The sequence below is a fragment of the Vanacampus margaritifer genome, chromosome 16 (assembly GCF_051991255.1).
Source record: "Vanacampus margaritifer isolate UIUO_Vmar chromosome 16, RoL_Vmar_1.0, whole genome shotgun sequence".
In the NCBI taxonomy this organism is placed as follows: domain Eukaryota; kingdom Metazoa; phylum Chordata; class Actinopteri; order Syngnathiformes; family Syngnathidae; genus Vanacampus; species Vanacampus margaritifer.
The window spans coordinates 17,299,158-17,318,190 of NC_135447.1; the positions used below are offsets into that span (position 1 = coordinate 17,299,158).

Sequence of the window (19,033 nt, forward strand, 5' to 3'; positions counted from 1 at the left end):
ATTCAATAATTATTCAGTTTTTAATAATAAGTGAGTGTCCTGCGATTAACTGCCTACTCGGCCGTGGTGTACCCCACCTTGTAGTTAAAGTCAGCTGGGAGAGGTGGGATGAATGAATGGATACCTAATTTGGCATCCACCAGATGTCATTCAATTCATATTTGTTAAGTTCCGTTAACAGAGCCACTGGTGTCTGGTTAATTGATCATTAGAAAACTTAATGTCTGGTGAAATGCACAGGATAAAAATAGCAATACAATTACTCTTCGTTTCACATGCTCAGGAGCCAGATCTTTGGAGTTATTTTTAAGAGTCACCAAAAAAAGGAAGAAAAAAAGCCAACATCAGTCTTTTTTTCTGCTGATTGATGAAGATTGTTTCATGCAAGAAACTGACACTCAATTCAGTAGGCTAGGTGTAATGGGTTTGTGCATTCCTTCCACACCAAGCTAAAGCCCTTTTTCATCAAATACCTCAAAAGTTGTACATTCAGTATACCTTATACTTGGCAGTGGTGGCCAGAAGGTTGCCATCCCGCAACCAGCTGACCGAGGGTTTGGGGTTGCCAAAGGCAATGCAGGTCAAAATGATGCTTCCTCCCTCCTTGGCCTCAACATACTGAGGTGGCGTATCTGTGAATGTGGGAGGGGCTTAGGAGTTGGGGGAAAAAAGTAAAAATATTAATGAAATTATTATCATAATCCTGAATATGTATTAATACTGCAGAATATTAAGCATCTACTCATTCCCTCATTTTGTAATGTAAATTAAAGAAAACATAAATAACTAGAAAATGCAATTTCTGGAGAAATTGTGTGTGAAGGCTGTAAAGCTGAATGAAAACCTGTGGAATAGATGGAAGCGCTCATGGCATGAATTGATGGAATATATTGAAGTTGGAATGAAGTGAATGGGATAAAAAATGTGGAAGTAAATGTGAAATATAGAATCTCCCATTAAGAATGAGTCGGGAAAAGTAGGGTACAAAATTGAGAATTGTAGGTAAAGGTGTGAATTTTGGAACTGAAAGAAATGGAAAAGCTCATGGCGTGAATTGGTAGAATATATTGGAGTTGGAATGAAGTGAATCGAATGAAAAATGTGGAAGTAAATGTGAAATGTAGAATCTCCCATTCAGAATGAATGTGGAAAAATAGGGTACAAAACCGGGAATTGTGGGTAAGGTGTGAATATTTGGAATAAGAAAAATACACCCTAGAATGACGTGAATTTTTGGAATATGTTAAAATTAGAATGAGGAGAATCAAATGAATTATGTGGAAGTAGATAGATGCCGAAAAAGTGGGAAGTTTGAAGTATAGGAATAACATATGTGTATAGGCCACAGCCTTCACACAATTACAGATTCTCTTAAAAGTCTGCATATAGATAAAATAGCTGAACTGATTCACCCTGAAGTCATTGAATTCACAATGTCACCATGGTTGTGCACAAATTGGTGATAATTCGAATTGAGATGTAAATTGGCGATACAGCTTTAAATCTTTGATTTTTTGTTGAAAAAGAACACTGAATCAGAATTTTTGGATTTGAGTCAGAAATGGTTGTCGTTAGAGATATCTCTGTATGTCAGGTGTATCTACGTGGGGAGTGCACTTGCGTAAAAGCTATGTTGGAGCAGGTGCCTGGAAGTGGTAGTGCGTGTGTATGGGAATATTTGGCCGGCTAATAAGCATTAAATTCAATTGTTAAGCCAACAGTCAAAAAAGCCCAGCTAGGCAGTGTATCAATGCCTCGCTGTTGGCCTCACACTATCCTAGTAACAAACAAAATGGGGTTTGCAAAGGTGGACGCCGGACCTGAGAGAAAAACTAGTTTAACATGAGATAGAACAAAGCTAGTACAACACAACGGGGATGGATTTAAAAAAGGACCAAAGAGAAAAAACACCAGTTATTTCAAACTAAAGAGGAAACCTTTCCATGTGTTGCTACTTTTTGATACGTTTGAATGAATAGTTAAAATGAATATGGCTTTGTAACTGTATGATGAAAATAAAATGCTATATGTGGATTTTGTTTACTATTTATTTTGATGAAGTCGGATGTTTTGGACTATAAAAATGTTCCTTCTTTTTTCGGAAAAGTGCGAGATCGATTCAAACGGCGTTCACTGAAATTAAGATAATTGGCGAATGGAGATTTTGGAAATTAGTCCAAGCCCTATCACCAACATTAACAGGAGTACACCCTGAACTGGTTGCCAGCCAATCGCAAGGCACACAGAGACAAACAACCATCCACACTCACAATCACACATATGGACAATTTGGAGTGTTCAATTAACCTGCCGTGCATGTCTTTGGAATGTGGGAGGAAACCGGAGCACCCGAAGAAAACCCACGTAAGCACGGGGAGAAGATGCAAACTCCACCCAGGAAGGCCGAAGCCCGGACTCGAACTTAACTCAATCCATTCTATTTTAAATGTTTTAAGTGTCCCAAAGACGTACTTTTGGGGGTTATGCTAAAGCATACAGAAGGTTTTGATGCAGCCTCTCAACTGCAGAGAATGGTTGAAAAAATGGTAGTTGTTACAAAAACGGCCAGCAGGTGGCAGCAGAGAAAATAGATCAACCAGGGGCCATGTTGAAAAAAGCTCATTTACCGACAATTCTTAATAGATTTGTGAATAATGATGAAATTTAGCTATAATCTAATGCTAATTGCTGCGAAACGGAAACCGATAGAAATATACTTTTTGTTCCTGATGAAAGAAGACACTCTAATCTTTCTTTTGGTAGGTTCCATGTTTTTATAGCAATAGCAAAATAAGCCATAATCCAGTGAAACAGCCGGGAAATAAGAGGGTTGCTTCAGTGAAAATGGCTGGGAGTGAAAGAGTTAATTTGGGCAAGAGGCGGGGTACACCCTGGAGTTAAAACAAAAAACATTCATCAATGGAATGTTTTTTATATATACTGGTGTATCACTGTTTTAATAAGTCTAGGTTTCAATAACCACTGAAATTCTCTGTCACTGGTAATGAGCTTTTCTTTCTCAGCTTTTTTTTATTTCTGGGGGGATTTTTAAGCAGCACACATCCTACTGCAATGTGATTGGCTCCTTTCAGAGATAAAGACCAAGATTTAGCAACTGTGCTAACTCCAGCGCGGATGCATTTTTGCTCCGTTGTTTAATATGTCTTGTGCTTAAAAAAAAACTGAAAAAACATGGTGCCAATCGGTACAAGTTAGCCCCCCAAGGGCCTATGTTGGCCCACCTAAAGAGCATCACTGGGCCCCTGCAGTTTTCCTATCAAGCAAACAGGTCAGTAAATGATGCAGTCAACATGGGGCGACACTTCATCCTGGAACACCTTGACAGCACCAGGGCCTACGCAAAGGATCCCGTTTGTGGAAGCTCTGCGTTTAACAACGTCATCCCGGAACTCCTCGCCTCCAAACTCCTCCAGTGGACATTTCACCCAAATATTTAAAAAAAGGACATTTTAGAGTTGTCATTTTAATACCGTGATACCTCAATATATTTGCTCATATCACACTGTCAGAATCTAATATCAGTCCATGACTAGCCTAGAGTACAATTAAGCCATCAAACATGTTTTTAGAATGTGAGGAAGTTGGGGTACCCTGAGAAAACTCAGGCAAGCACAGGGAGAACATGAAAACTCATACTGGAAAGCTGGAGCCGGTGTTCGCACCCTGCAAGGTAAATGTGGCAAATAATTTTTCACTTTGCTTCCAGGTTCTATTCAACACGCATCAAACAATTATTTTCTTTTCTTTTTATTCCATCTCCGCAAGACAACAAGAGATATTAACAGAAGAAAAGATTATACACCAAATGTATGTGAATTACGCTGACTCAAATATCATAAGCTCTAAGACTCCATTGGTGTTCCAAAACTTTCATCATTTTATTGATTTTGCACTTGGCTTTGTCACACAATACTCGGTATTGTGGGAGAATGAGATCAAGGTCGAAATAAAGTTGTTTTGCTGTTAAATGAGATGAGAGTAACCACTGAAATCTACTTTTAACAATGATACATGGGTCACTACGTTGTTTGATGACCAATGTGGCTTGTGGTGCAAATTGCTGTTGGGCATTTGCATAATTAAAAGGCCAATTCCCAGCTAACGTAACCCGTGGTTCCATAACGTCTACAGTTTTTGCAAGATTTTTCCCCCCCCCATTCTTACCGATGATATGGACATGTAGTAATTCTCCCAGTCTTATTAGTAAAACCTTATGCCATAGATGGTGGCATTTTCACCGAAGCGACAGAAAATAACAAAAATGCTGTGGAGAAGTCAATGTATTCAAGTTAGGTAGCCTTAGTAAGTTGCAACATAAGATGGCGGCTCATGGCTTCACTTCTTGTGACGGCGAGCAGTGGTGTAGTCCAGCGTATATGCGGGTATACAGCGTATACCCACTTCTTTTTCAGTCTGTTTTGCGTCTACCCACATCTTAATCCTCAATTTTACGTCTACCCACTTCTGAATCTTTTGGATGCGCAGTTTTTGCACACCATTCAGCCATAACCCACCCTCCGTTGCCTCTAACTGGCTGGCCAGCACTCGCTTTAAAGGCATGAGGACTGATGGAGAAGAGAATGAGTAGGGAGGGTCATGCCGAGGACTTTATTGCTAGCGTGGGTGCAATGCCACTCCAGTTGATTGACAGGTCGCTCCGTCTCCTGCGCGATGATCGTAAATGTGAGCGAGGCAGGAATAAAATAAACGTCTTTCCAGTGAGTAATACCATGCAGGCTATCCGAACATACTGTGCATACAATGAAAACATTATTCACAGGTAAGTTTTAAAATTGCTTCCAAATAAATCATTGTTTTAAACTACTGGTAATATCACTGTACAGAGGAGGTTTTTGTCGCCAATACATTATAGTTAAACTGTGCGTTTCTGCTAGGCTAATGTTATGAAATGTACCCTTATCCTAACGTTAGCAATTTAGCCCTTAACTAGCTAGATTAGGATAATGTAAGGCAGTGGTTCTCAACCTTTTTTTTGTGATGTACCCCCTTGTAAAATATTTTTTCAGCCTAGTACCCCCAACCAGCATAAAGCATTTTGGATGAACAAAGCAAAAAAATATATAAAATAAACAGTGCTGTGCCATCATGTGTCTGGTTTTAATTTGGGAACTGGTTTTAATTTGGGAACTGGTTTTAATTTGGGAACTGGTTTTCATTTTGACCACAGTCCCACTATGTCTCGGTCAACAACAAAAAAGCAAAGAAGTCCTCCTTTGGGATCATGGTACAGGTTGGTTTTCAAAACAAATATTTCAGTTAACTTTAAATAAAAGTTTCTTGCATGTATGCTACTTTTTGAATATATTTTAAAATCCCACGTACCCACAAGGGTATGCGCACCCCAACTTGAGAACCACTGATGTAGGGAACCAGCGTAATTGTTTTAGTATTTGTATAATTAACCCAGTTTGCAAGGACTGTTATGCCAGACTGCAATGTTAGATGAATAAAACTGTAATAAATGCTCAGACCAGAGATTATCTCTGTCTATGAAGCTTTCCCTCCTCCCCTTATTTTTTAGGTCTAAGTAACGATAACCACGTTATTGTATACTGTATACAATAGCTTAAAGTATAATAAACCCAAACTAACTTATATGATGTAGTTTAATTTTATAGTAGATAACTGTAACAATTATTGCCCGTCACCCTCAATTTAGTTTTTTTTTGCCTTTTAAAATATTTCCCCCTGGGGAATGTGCGTGCATGCTTTGATGGATTAACCCTGTGTTTCCGCAAGCAAACCACAGGCCAAAAAGGCCCGATAGGACTCCTTCTTCAGCTTGACGGCATCCCTTACCGATGGTGCCGCCACGACAGGCACCGACCACCTTACAGCCACGGCTCCGATCGGCCGCCTCAACAATGGAGGCGCAGGAACATGGTCTACTCGGAATCAATGTCCCCACCTCCTCCGGGACAAGGGAGAAGTTCTGCAAATGGAGTACCCGGAGAAAACCCACGCAAGCACGGGGAGAACATGTAAACTCCACCCAGGAAGGCCGAAGCCTGGACTCGATCTCGCATCCTCTGCACTGGGGGGCAGACGTGCTAACCAGTCAGCCGCCGTGACTTTGGCCCAATCAAACATGCAATTCAAATATATGACTTCCATACCAGATCGGTAGGGGACTGGGTTAACAACGACCGCAATCGGTGTGTGTTGTGTTGTGCTGCTGAGGTTCTCTTTGTGAGTGACCAGGATGGATAGAATCAAGAATGAGTACATCAGAGGGACCACACTTGTTAGAGGCTTTGGAGATAGTCAGAGAGGCCAGTCTGAGATGGTTTGGACATGTCCAGAGGAGAGATAGTCAGTATATTGGCAGAAGGATGCTGAGTTTCCAGATGTCAGGCAGGAGGTTAGCTAGCTCCCTAGCTAGCTCCCATGGTGCTCGTTTACCTGCTAGGGAGCTAGCTAGTTGGCTAGCACCCATGGTATTCGTTTACCTGCTAGGGAAAGGGCTAAAGCCAAACTGTGGCAGGGTTTTTACTTTCTGGACCTGGATTTTCCACCTTTGCTTGCGGGTGGGATTGATTACACAGCATGATCAGATAATTCCATTATAAAGCCATGAGTCACAAAGGAAAAAGAAAACGGAACTTAACAAAATATTAGACGTTTGTAAATAAAGTTGAGGCCTGACAAATTTTTGGGGGCACGCTATGTCCTCGGAAGTCAACAACAAGGTCTCTGACGAAAAGCGTATGCAAAGTGCTATATAATAAAGTTTGGTTTGAAAGTTTGATTTAAACAGAGCAAGTATAAATATTGGGAAAACCAGGGATAACGACATGCCAATTGGATTCTCACTGCTCTAAGATTTTACGGAAGGAAATAATCCTGCCCTACAATGGGTGACATTTTGCTGAGACCAGCTATGATAATAACAATAAGGGTGAAAATGTTTGGAATCAGACTAAATACGCATTTTTTTCTCTTTTATACGGGTATCTCGGGTTGTGAGGACACAATTGGTGCATAAAGAACTAGTTCGTGCAGCTTTTATATTCATAGTCCCGGGAGAACAAGCCTTCAAACCTCCTTGTGTTTAAATTTCTGATTGTGTTTTTTACCCGATACATTTAATTTGTTTACCACTGCTGGACTGCCTACTTTTTTTTTCTTCTTTTTAATGAAAGACCTGTTATACTAGTCACAGTCTCAGAGCCATATGGCATCCTCAATGACAGAACAAACCAGACCTTCAGACACATTCAAGCCTTGTAGAGGATGACATCTTAGCCAAGGATTTAACATTACACCACAAAAACTCCCAGTAGTGGAATTTCGGAGTTACAGAGCTGGCCAATATTCCTGATGAGACGCGCCCCCCAGATACTGAAGCAAACTAACTCAGGCCACAGGTGTCAGCAGCATTCTTCCATCTTATCTGGAATAAACTACAGTGGAGGGAATATCTAAGTATAATTGATGTCCATTGAAAGACTCAAGGACGCATCTGTGAAAAGGACGCATCTGTACTTGGCTCCTGCACTCGCTCGTGACTTCTATTTTGTTGACATTGGGATTTTTAACTACATTGTTGCAATATGCCTGGCGGAAAAAGACCTGACGAGACTGAGATAAAATCTTCTCTTGTGAAACTTAAAGAAATGGTCACCGAAATACTTGAAATGAAAAAGAGCATCGAGCCACTTCTGCAGGAAATTCAGCAGTTGAAGAAAGAGACACCAAAAAAATATTGACGCATTGTCGCCTTGGAACAAAAAGTGGATGATTTGGAACAGAATCTTCGTATCAACGATGTGATAGTTACAGGTATCCAGATAAAAGCGCAGCGGCCCTCTGGCGGAAGCTGCGGCCGGCACAAGTGCAGTTGATTCTGAACTAACTTCAGCGAATGAGACTATGGAACAGCAAATAACAACTCGACTCAGAGATTTGGGATTAATTGAGGATCTAGCGCACATTCAGATGTGCTTTTTGCTTCCAACTGGGGGGACACGACCACCGGCAGTTCTGATCAGGTTTGTTGACAGGAAGAAAAAGATTAACCTTGCTCTCGCAAGATGTATTCTCGCGGTATTTGCGAGTTTACAAACTCCAGAGAATCCATCTTGTACCGCTCCCATTGATTTCCACCGATGCAAACCACTAGTGGTTTGGACCAAACACAGAATGACATTGTATTTGGGGGCGGGATATGCAGCTGTGACGAAAACAAGAAGCGCCGAAGCCGTGGGAAGAAACAAACGAAACATGGCGACGAATGCGTGGACGCTGCAATTAATTCTGTTCTCGCTGAATTAGTCTCTTGTATCCGCATATCAACATTGCAAAACCGACAACAAACTCACCATCGCATGTTAGTGACGACATTATCATCATTTGCCGTGATTGGTGGAAAACAAAAGTTAGGTAGACTTGCTCTTTTGAGAGATATCTACTAGCTTAAAGGTAAACATGTCTACGTCAATGAAAATCTCACAAAACGAAATGGTGACATTGCTCGAAGGGCGCAACAATTGAGAAAGAATGGATTTATCAAGAACACATGGACAAAAGACTATCGGATCTTCATTCAAACAAAAGAAGAGTCATCTTCTGTGAATAAAATACGGATCTGAAAAGAGTGGAAGAATTGGCGGAGTTTGAGAGACAATAACTACAACCAGTAACTCACATCTTTAAATTGTGGATTATGTCTTACCCAAATGAAATTATTGTAACATACTGCAACATTGTTTCCAGTGGGTAGTTTATATATTTTTTCTTTATACAGCACTGTAATGTTTCTCAAGTATGTTAACAGCAGACGCTGGCTGTGATCTTACCTTCTTTATTGTCTACACACAAACGCTGCGCTCCCCCTCCCTCCCTTCCCGCGATACATTCACAAGCACTCGTAAACAGGAAAGCATACAACAACTTTTGAGTGTTACGTGGTTGGTCAGGGCGAATTATCAAGCTGATTGCTATTTATTGCTACCACGCAATTTTCCGATAGCTAAAAATAGCATAATCATTTTGATTTGATCAAAGGCAGCGTTGGTACGGCAGAGTGAAATCCTGTACTGTGCTTTTATCTAGGTAGGCTTTTTATTATTATTTCTATTATTGTCTCCTCAGAAAATCTTCGTTTCTTGGGTTGTTTTGCAGCTTCTCCATGATAACAGTAAGCGTGCATAGACATTTGACTCGACTTCCGTCTGGAATGACTGGGGAAAGGATGTTGCCGTAAAGCACGCTACATGTTTGTAGTTATTTGTGTGTGGCAGAGTTCACACCATCCTCCTTAAATTTGTTTACTACCAGTAAAATGATACAGACCCCCTTAGGCCATGACAAAGGTTTCATTAATCTAGCTTTAAGTCAATGTTTCATCAGCAGAATTATGAAAATATGAATTGAAGGTTGAAAAGTTAATTAGCAGGGCTTTAAATGAAACTGTGTACAAGATAAAATAGCCAACTCCAAACACAGGATGACCCAAGACATGCTGGAGAGTTTGCATGTCACCTGACTGGCCTAAGAACACCTCAGAATCCCCCCGAAAGAGCTGGAAGAAGTGGCTCAAGAGAGGCAAGTTTGGGCTTCTCTGCTTAATTGGCTAATGGATGGATGGCAAACATAGGAGTATGTAGGTTAAACCATCCCCAAATCATGTAATTTAACCATCCGAAGTCCATGTTGTTGGCCGTCGTCATTTTTAATCATCTGATCATTTTATTAAATAATTTGGCTATTGTAATAATAATAACAACTAGACTAAGTGCAATTTTTGCTAAGCTGAATGATAATAGCTGAATGCTAAATTAAATGCTTATGAAGTAAATTGAAAGATAAATTATGTGAAAATTACCAAGTATTAATTGTAGTTGAAAGATAAATGAATAAAAATAACACTTGAACCTGTGAGGCGTGAATTTTTGAAGCAAGTTGAGATTTACAAGGAAAAGTGTTGTTTCTCAGCAAAAAAAAGTGAGGAAAATAAAAATCCCAATAACATACATTACAGGTCAAAAGTTTGGACACACCTTCCCAGTCAATACTAAGCTTTATTTTCATGACTGTACATTGCAGTTTCTCTCTGAAGGCATCAAAACTATGAAAACAACTATGACAACTAACAAACACATTTGGAGTTATGAACTTAAGTTAAAAAAAGGTGAAAAGAATAAAATAAATACATACATAAAATAGCCACCCTTGCACATTCTTGGCATTCTCTTGATGAGCTTCAAAAGGAAGTCACCTGAAACGGTTTTCCAACAGTCTTTAAGGAGTTCCCAGAGGTAAGAATGTCAAGAGTATGCAAAAAAGTAACCAGAGCAAAGGATGGCTATTTTGAAGAATCTATAATATAAAACATGTTTTCCGTTATTTCACCTTTTTTTTGTTAAGTACATAACTCTACATCAGTTCAAACATAGTTTTGATGCCTTCAGTGAGAATCTACAAGGTAACAAGTCATGAGAATAAAACAAATGCATTGAATAAGAAAGTGTGTCCAAATTTTTGGCCTGTACTGTATGTTGTGTATTACTACCCCAAGGTGTCTACATCCAAACCACGTAGCACATGCCGGGAATTAAAGCAATCCAAAGCAAGATTCAGCTTTTGTACCATATGGACAAAAGTGGCATTGTTTTCCCTTGAATAAGGACCCCACACTTTCAGCATTCCCACAATAATAATTAAGTAAACAATAGTTCAATCAATTGCTCCGATTGTTCTTACCGTTGACAGTTAAATGCACCCAACTGCCATTGTAGAAAGTATCAAACTGCTGCTCCAGCATCAGCACCTTACACTCATACCAGCCTTGGTCATCTGAACGAACATTTTCTATCCGCAGGGAGGACTTGCCATATAGACTGGCTCGACCTAAAGAGATGAAAAGACAGATGAGATCAGCCGGATGGTAGATGGGTTGAATGTAATTAGGAAAGCAAAGGTGAGAAGTGTACCAACAAAAAAAGTAAAGGCATGAAAAATGGCAAGAGAATATTAAGAAGTGACTGAACCTTCAAACAGCTCGGATATAAATAGGCAAGGAGTCAAGAGTGTGCAGTGCCGGTATCTGTGTAACATCAGTGGTGTCACCTTTTTCTGAACAGCACCGCAACAGCAGTAACACAACTTCAAAGTGCAAAATTGACTGAAGACATAAATACAAAGTGAAACCTGTCAGCCGCAGTGGATCTGAGGTGTTCTCTTCATGAGCATGGCAAGATATATTGTGGCAAGGACAAAATATAACTTCCTGTGATGAGTAGCTCAGGAGTGCAATTTAGCAAGTAGCCAAAACGTGACAACTGACGTCACATTTTGTTGCTGCATTCCTATAACAACAGATATCACATTTTGACTGGACGATTTCAGGGTCAGTGGAAAATGCATTTTACTCCATGCCATCTGGTAACTGGATCATAGCAGATGGTCTTTTGGCAATAAGAGTTAAACAAAGGATTTCTGGGAGTGTATGCCAACTCAAAAACATCAGCATTATCAAAGCTAAACTAGCCCTCAATAATCCCCTTGCCCTCTTCTATCCTTTCTACTTAGTGACTATGTCTGAGTAATTTTGCATGGCTTTCTAAATCCATATGAAGGATGCAGAATTAATCAGGTGTATCGCATGGTACAATTATGATAGCAAAATTGCAGAACGATAACTGCTTTACATTCATTGAAGTATGTTGACATTCAAATTTGCAATGGAAATCACTTCAATATGTACATATTACTCAGTGCAGATATATGTGCAGTACATGTTACTTTAGATAAGGGTTCACCAATTCTGCCTACCAACACACCTGATACTAAAGATCAGGATTGTTATCAGGCATGCTAATGAGCTGATTGTATGAATCAGGTGTGCTAGTGGGCAGAAACATCTAAAACCTGCATTACTCTGGACCTTGAGGACAGGGATTGGTGAACCTTGCTCTAGATTAACTCATTCACTCCTAGCCATTTTCACTGAAGCAACCCCCATTGCTCCCGGCTGTTTTACTGGATTTTGACAAATTTTGCAAGGCCCACGGAATATTCTATTCTATTGCAATAAAAAAAAAACTACCAAAAGAAAGATTAGAGTCTTTTCTTTCATCAGGAAAAAACAAGTATATTTGTATTTGTTTCCGTTTTGCAGCAATTAGCATTAGAATATAGCTAAGTTTCATTATTATTCACAAACCTGTTGAAAACACTAGCAAAAAGAGCTTGTTGCAACATTGCCCTTGTTGATCTCTTACACTCTGCTGTCACCTGCTGGCCGCTTTATGTAATAACTATCATTGCTTTAAGAATTCTCTTCAGTTCATATTTGTATCAGTTTCAGTTTTGTAGCAATTAGTATTAGAATATAGCTAAGTTTCATCATTATTCACAAATCTTTTTAAAACGGTGGGGAAAGTAGCTTGTTGCAACATGGCCCTGGTTGATCTCTTATACTCTGCTGCCACCTACTGGGCATTTTTTAGAACTACAATTCTTCAAACGTCCCTCTTCTGTATGCTCTAGCATTAAAAAAAACATTTAAAAAGTATCAATACGTTTCTATTTAAAATAGAACTTGTTTACGGTAACGTTTTTGAGGGCAAATGAGTTAACAGCTTCAAAATCAATCAAATCATGATCACAGATGCTTCATGCAGCATTGGCTGTAAAGTTACTTTTCAAGTACTGCACAGTGCTTGTATTGGCTTCTTAAACAGTTGACTCAAAATTTCATAGTGACGATATCCGGGACGTTTTCACCGGGGAAGGTCATATCGACGTGAGAGCCTGTAGTTTTCCTCACAGTTACGACTAAATTTTGCTTATATTGGCTTCAAACCTCGAGGGAAGTTAGATTGTTTTATTTTCCTTCTTATGGCTCATTACAATCTCAGAGTCAAGAATTGTTCATCGAAAGAATTCGTCAACACCACTTCGTGCTTGACAACAATGGTGGCTGGAAATTAAGGACATCTAACGTTGGATTCGGTACTGAAATATATACATAACTGCAAAGAGGACTTATCGAAACAGATTGACGCTAAAACAAGTAGCATTCAATCTGCGCTGACAAAGATTGAGACTTCGCTGAAAACTTTATCGGACCAAGGTGAAGCAATGGAGGGGCGAGTGTCGCCGAATGAGGACAACATGGCGGGCGTGCTCAAACGGCTGGAGAAATCCAAAAAAGAATTGTGTCTTGCAAGAGAAAAAATGACTGACCTCAAAGACAGGAGCAGGAGAAACAACATCATTATTCACAACAATCAGGACGATAAAACGTTCCACTTTCACGCATAAGCCTAGTTTGCATTTGAACGGTAATACATTGTATTCCTGCTTATTGGCAGCCTTGTTCTACTTTTTTTTTGTAATTGCCATCCCGTCTTTTTTCCCCTCCTCATTGTGTACGTGTGTGTGCGTGTGTTTGCGAACGTGCGTGTATGTATATATGGTAGTTATCTGGTTTATAAGGATAACACTATGTTTTTAGGCTGTGTGTGTAAAGTTTAATAGACGAGGAGATGTAAATAACCTACCTTTTATTTGGTGGTGTACCACAAATTAGATTTAATGACGTTTTTATTTGGTAGCAAAAATTTGGGATTGCACTTTTTTTGTTCTATATAGCTGACATGCAAAGAAGAAAGAAGCACACAAGTATTCTGTTGATTGTTTTTTAGCTTCTTCTTTTTTGTCCTTATGGTTCTTGAGGTTATTATATTATAGATGAATGTTTGTAACTGTTGAGGTAAACCTACTCTAAGAAAGAGTAGCCCATCTGACATTTTTATTTTTCTCATTAGTTTTTTATGTATGTTTAGGTTTTTTATTTTATTTTGGGGCTTCAATTGTTTTTTTTTTTGAATGGTAACCACTTTTACCTCTTTTTTTCTTACAAAGTTATGACACTGTATCTGGGACACACTTGCTGGTTACATCACATTATAATGGGTTCTTGTGGTGCTTTGCTTCTGTTTGTTCTGCATCTATTCTAACATAATGACTTTATTTTTTCTTTAAATGGCTAACAAATAAAATTTTGTTTCTTGGAATGTTAGAGGGATTAATTCTCCGGTCAAGAGGAAGAAAATCATAACTTACTTGAAAAAGTTATCCACAGGGGACACATTTATTCAAGAGACTCATCTTACTGATATGGAGGATATGAACCTTAAGAGGGACTGGATTGGCCATGTATTTTTTTCTTCCTATACTTCAAGTGCGAAGGGTGTTGCTGTGCTTGTTAACGAAAATATCACGTTTAAATTGAACTTGGGTGGAAAATATAAGCAAGGGAGGTTTTTGCTCATAGATTGTGTTTTAAACACTAACATAGTTACACTGGTAAATATTTATGGTCCTAATAATAACGATGCTGTTTTTTTCAATAATCTACTTTTGAAACTTGCCACGATAGAGGGTCACTATTTGGTAGATGGTGACTTTAACTTGGTGTTATCTCGGTCAGATCCGAAAACACTTACACCATAAAGCAGCCTCTGTACTGAACCAGGGCATGAATGGGTTGGGGCTTTGTGACACTTGGTGTGCCCTTAACCCTAATGGAAATGAATTTTCCTTCTACTCCAATGTCCATGCTAGTTATAGTCGGATTGATATGTTTTTGACTCCACAAAATATGCTTTCCATGATACTTCTTCTTCTTTTCCTTTCATCTTTTGCCTTCAATGGTCGCCACAACGAATCAGTTGCCTCCATCTAAGCCTGTCATCTGCTCAGCATCCTTCTGCCAATATACTCACTATATCTCCTCTGGACATGTCCAAACCATCTCAGTCTGGCCTCTCTTACTTTATCTCCAAAGCCTCTAACATGTGCTGTCCCTCTGATGTACTCATTATTCCTGAGTCTATCCATCCTGGTTACTCCCAAAGAGAACCTCAGCATCTTCATCTCTGCCAGCTCTGCCTCCTGTCTTTTCTTCAGTGGCACTGTCTTCAGACCAAATAACATCGCTGGTCTCACCACAGTTTTATAAACCTTTCCTTTCATTTTAGCTGAAACTCTTCTATCACACATCACACCTGACACTTTACTCCACTCGTTCCAGCCTGCCTGTACACGCTTCTTCACCTTTTTTCCACACTCTCCAGTGCTCTGGACTGTTGACCCTAAATCCTTAAACTCCTCCACCTTCTTGGTCTCTTCTCCCTGTAACCTCACTCTTCCACTTGGGTTCCTCCCATTCACACACAGATACTCCGTCTTGCTAAGGCTAAACTTCATTCCCCTAATTTCCAGGGCAAACCATTACGCCTCTAGCTTCTCCTCCACCTGTTCCCTGCTCTCACTACATCACAGTGTCATCTGCAAACATCATAGTCCGTGGAGATTCCTGTTTAACCTCGTCTGTCATCCTGTCCATTACCATAGCGAACAAGAAGGGGCTCAGAGCTGATCCCTGATGTAGTTCCACTTCCAGTTTGAACTCCTCCGTCACACCTACAGCACACCTCACCACTGTCTTACAGTCCTCATACATGTCCAGCACCACTTGAACATACTTCTCTGCCACTCCAGACTTCCTCATACAAAACCACAGTTCCTCTCTGTGGGCACCCTATCATAAGCTTTCTCCAGCTCTACGACACAATGTAGCTCCTTCTGACCTTCTCTGTACTTCTCTATCAATATCCTCAAAGCAAATACTGCATCTTTGGTACTCTTTTTTGGCATGAAACCATACTGCTGCTCACAAATGTTCACCTCTGCACTCAGTCTAGCTTTAAGACTTTTATGTTGAACGTCCTTCCCATCTCTGTCTCTTTGCCTTGCAAACCTGTATGGATCAGTCTCTCCCTCCTTACTGTCCAACCTAGCATACAAGTCATTGCAAGCCCCTTGTTTGGCCTTTGCCACTTTTACTTTCACCTTACGCTGCATTTCCCTATACTCCTGTCTAATTTCTTCAGTCCTCTCAGTGTCCCACTTCTTCTTAGCTAACCTCTTTCTCTAGATCCACTTCTGCACCTCGTCATTATGGAGATTTAATTTAACGATCCAGAGTTCGTAGCTTTTATGAACACAGATTGATGAATATCTTGAGACAAAACATTTATGAGAGGAAGTATGTCATAATGTGCATATAATATAAGAAAAAAATGGGAAAAAATATTAAAATTGGGTGACGAGGTTAACTATTGGATTGACAGTACTCTCAGACTGGAAGTATGAATACTTTAAATACTTTGTCGTCAAAACGGATTGTGTATAACAACTTGTGTACCAATAAGGCTGAGGCTGCTCTATCTAGAACCAAATATCATTATTATGAATACGGCAACAAGACGGGAAAACTTCTTGCTTGGAAGATTAAGAGGGAAAATTCATTCACTCAATGCCATTCCTACTATTGTCACGGATGAAGGCAAAGTACTGACTGGTACAAAAGAGATTAATGAAGAATTTAAACACTTTTGTAAAAAATTGTATAAGTCTGATCATAACAATAACGATGCTGTGAATCAGTTTCTGGAGACTATCCCTCTCCCTCAAATTTGTATTCAGGATAGAGAAGGGCTGGATATAAACATAACAGAGGGGGAGGCGTTCTTATTGTTGAAAGCCCTGCAAAATACGAAGGCTCCAGGTCCTGACGGCTTCCCAGTTGAGTTTTATAAGGCTTTTACAGATAAATTGCTGTCACCATTGACAAATATGATTAAGGAAGGAAACTTTACTCCCTACTCTTGAATTAGCAACTCTAACGTTGATGCCTAAACCTGACAAAGACAAGCAAAAGTGCAGCTCTTACTGCCCTCTAAATTTATTAAAAGTAGATTATAAGATTATTTCTAAATTGATTGCTACCAGATTCGAACTTGTCTTGCCTAAAATAATTCATCTTGGCCAGACAGGATTTATTAAGAAAAGGCAAGGCTCTGTCAATGTTTGCGGGCTGTTTCATGTGATAGAGGAAAGTCAAAGATTGTTGGATCCTACTTTTATATTATTAATGGATGCTGAAAAAGCTTTCGATAGGATTGAACCTACATTCCTATTTTGGACACTTGAAAAAAATTATTTTGGCAGTAAGATTATGCAATCCTTTTTAATGCTCCAAAGGCTCAAATACTGACCAATGGTCTCCTATCAGACACTTTCTTAATTTCTAGAGCCGTTAGACAAGGTTGTTGCGTCTCACCTTTGTCATTTTCAATTACTATAGAGCCATTGACTCTTGCTATTAGGGATAATAATAATATCGCAGCCGTTAAATTTGGCACAGCAGAACATAACATTTCTCTATACTGTGACGATGTTTTGATTTATGTGACTGACTTGGCCAATTAATTCAGTCACTCCACTTCTCCAGCACTTACAATATTACTTAGCACTTAGTATAGTGACGCTTCCAGTTACAAGATAAATATGAGTAAGAATGAACTTATTCCTTTAAACACACATGATATTGCTGTCAGACCACTTGTACATCCACTGAAAATGTGTCCAAATGGGTTTAAATACTTAGGAGTGAACATAAGAACAGATAGGGCCCAGGTACACAGGGATAACTACATGACACTTTTGGACAAAGTTAAAACTGATACATGGCGGTGGATGTACTTACTTACCTTTGTCCTTAATATGCAGAGTGAATTTTGTCAAGATGAATATGTTGCCTAAATTTATGTATTAGTTTCATTGCATTCCACTGACTGTACCCAAGAGGTTTTTCAGCGAGCTCAACAAGGTAATCAGTTCTTTTTTGTGGTGCAATAAAACTCCTCGTGTCAAAATGAGTACTCTTCAAGCGCCTTACGTTAAGAGAGGCCTCAACTTACCAAACTTTAGATATTAATATTTGGCTTCACAGTTCCGTCCTTTGTGGATATGGCTGCACCCTGGGGATAGTGATTCTAGGTGGCTGGCTATTGAGCAGGTGGCATTGGGTTGTACTCTCTTAGGCACTACCATTTTTGGGCTCAAAGAAAAACCTCTTCTCCATTACTAAGAACCCTATCATATTGAGTATGTTCGAGGCATGGCTGGAGGCACATAAACTTCTTGGCATAGACACTAACCCTAACCCTAATGAGAAAGACACCCTTGTGGCTTAACCCTAACATTCCTCGACCCATTGTGGATGGCACACTAAAGAAATGGATGACTAATGGCATCAAGACTGTGGGAGACCTGTATTGCAGTAATGTTTTCTCTGATTTTCGACAACTTTCGGATAAATTCAAACTGCAAACTCACAAACTTTTCAAATATTTTCAAAGTAGGGATTGGATTTGGATTGGATTCGAACTCAACACTGTTTCTTCTATTCCAAATTTATCACCTTTGGACGATCATCTGTTTAGCATGACAGTCACCTCTACCAAAGGACCTCTGTATATAATATATTGAATTGTAATATTCCTATTTATAAAAAGCTGTTGTCTAAACGCAAGTGAGAGATAGAGCTAGGATGCGTTTATGAGGAGACAGAATGGCAAAATTTCTTGAGTCAATCTCAGACAGTCTTAATTTCCATAAAACACAGGTTATTGCAATTTAATATTTTCCATAGGACATATTTTACCCTGTTGAGGCTCCATAAGATTAATGGGAATATTTCAGCAATGTGTCAGAGATGTAAGGTGGTAGAAGGTGACCTGTTACATATGTTATGGGAATGTTCATGTTTGAGAGACTACTGGTCTTTTATTGTGTCCACAGTGTCAAAGCTAATTGATTTTGACATACCTGATGATCCTAGGATTTGGTTGTTGGGTGACGTTAATTTGCTTAATGTGACCTTTCATTAAAAATAATAATAATAATAATAATACATGTTGTTGCTTGCCAGCACTGCTGCAAAAAAAAGACTTGGAAAAAAACACTTGTCAATTCAAAATCTAAAAAGTTACCTTCATAGAGTCACTGGCCTATAGTACAACTGAAAATATTTTGTACAGGTTTCTTGATGTTTTGCCATCATTATCTCCTCTTGGATATATATATATATATTCTTCCTTTTTGCAGTTATTGGGGGGTAGATGTGGATTTT

The 19,033-nt window shown here is 39.3% G+C and overlaps 1 protein-coding gene across 5 annotated transcripts in view; it reads right to left on the reverse strand.

Annotated features, from left to right (window-relative positions):
• Positions 1–19,033, reverse strand: part of LOC144036093 (protein turtle homolog B-like) — a 129,003-nt gene that overhangs the window by 78,093 nt on the left and 31,877 nt on the right. For all 5 annotated transcript variants that reach the window (XM_077546397.1, XM_077546400.1, XM_077546396.1 and 2 more), the window contains exons 3-4: positions 10,747–10,893; positions 499–650 (exon numbers count right to left, since the gene is read on the reverse strand). In XM_077546397.1, coding sequence (XP_077402523.1) covers positions 499–650; positions 10,747–10,893 — 299 coding nt within the window. The remainder of the gene's footprint in view (positions 1–498; positions 651–10,746; positions 10,894–19,033) is intronic.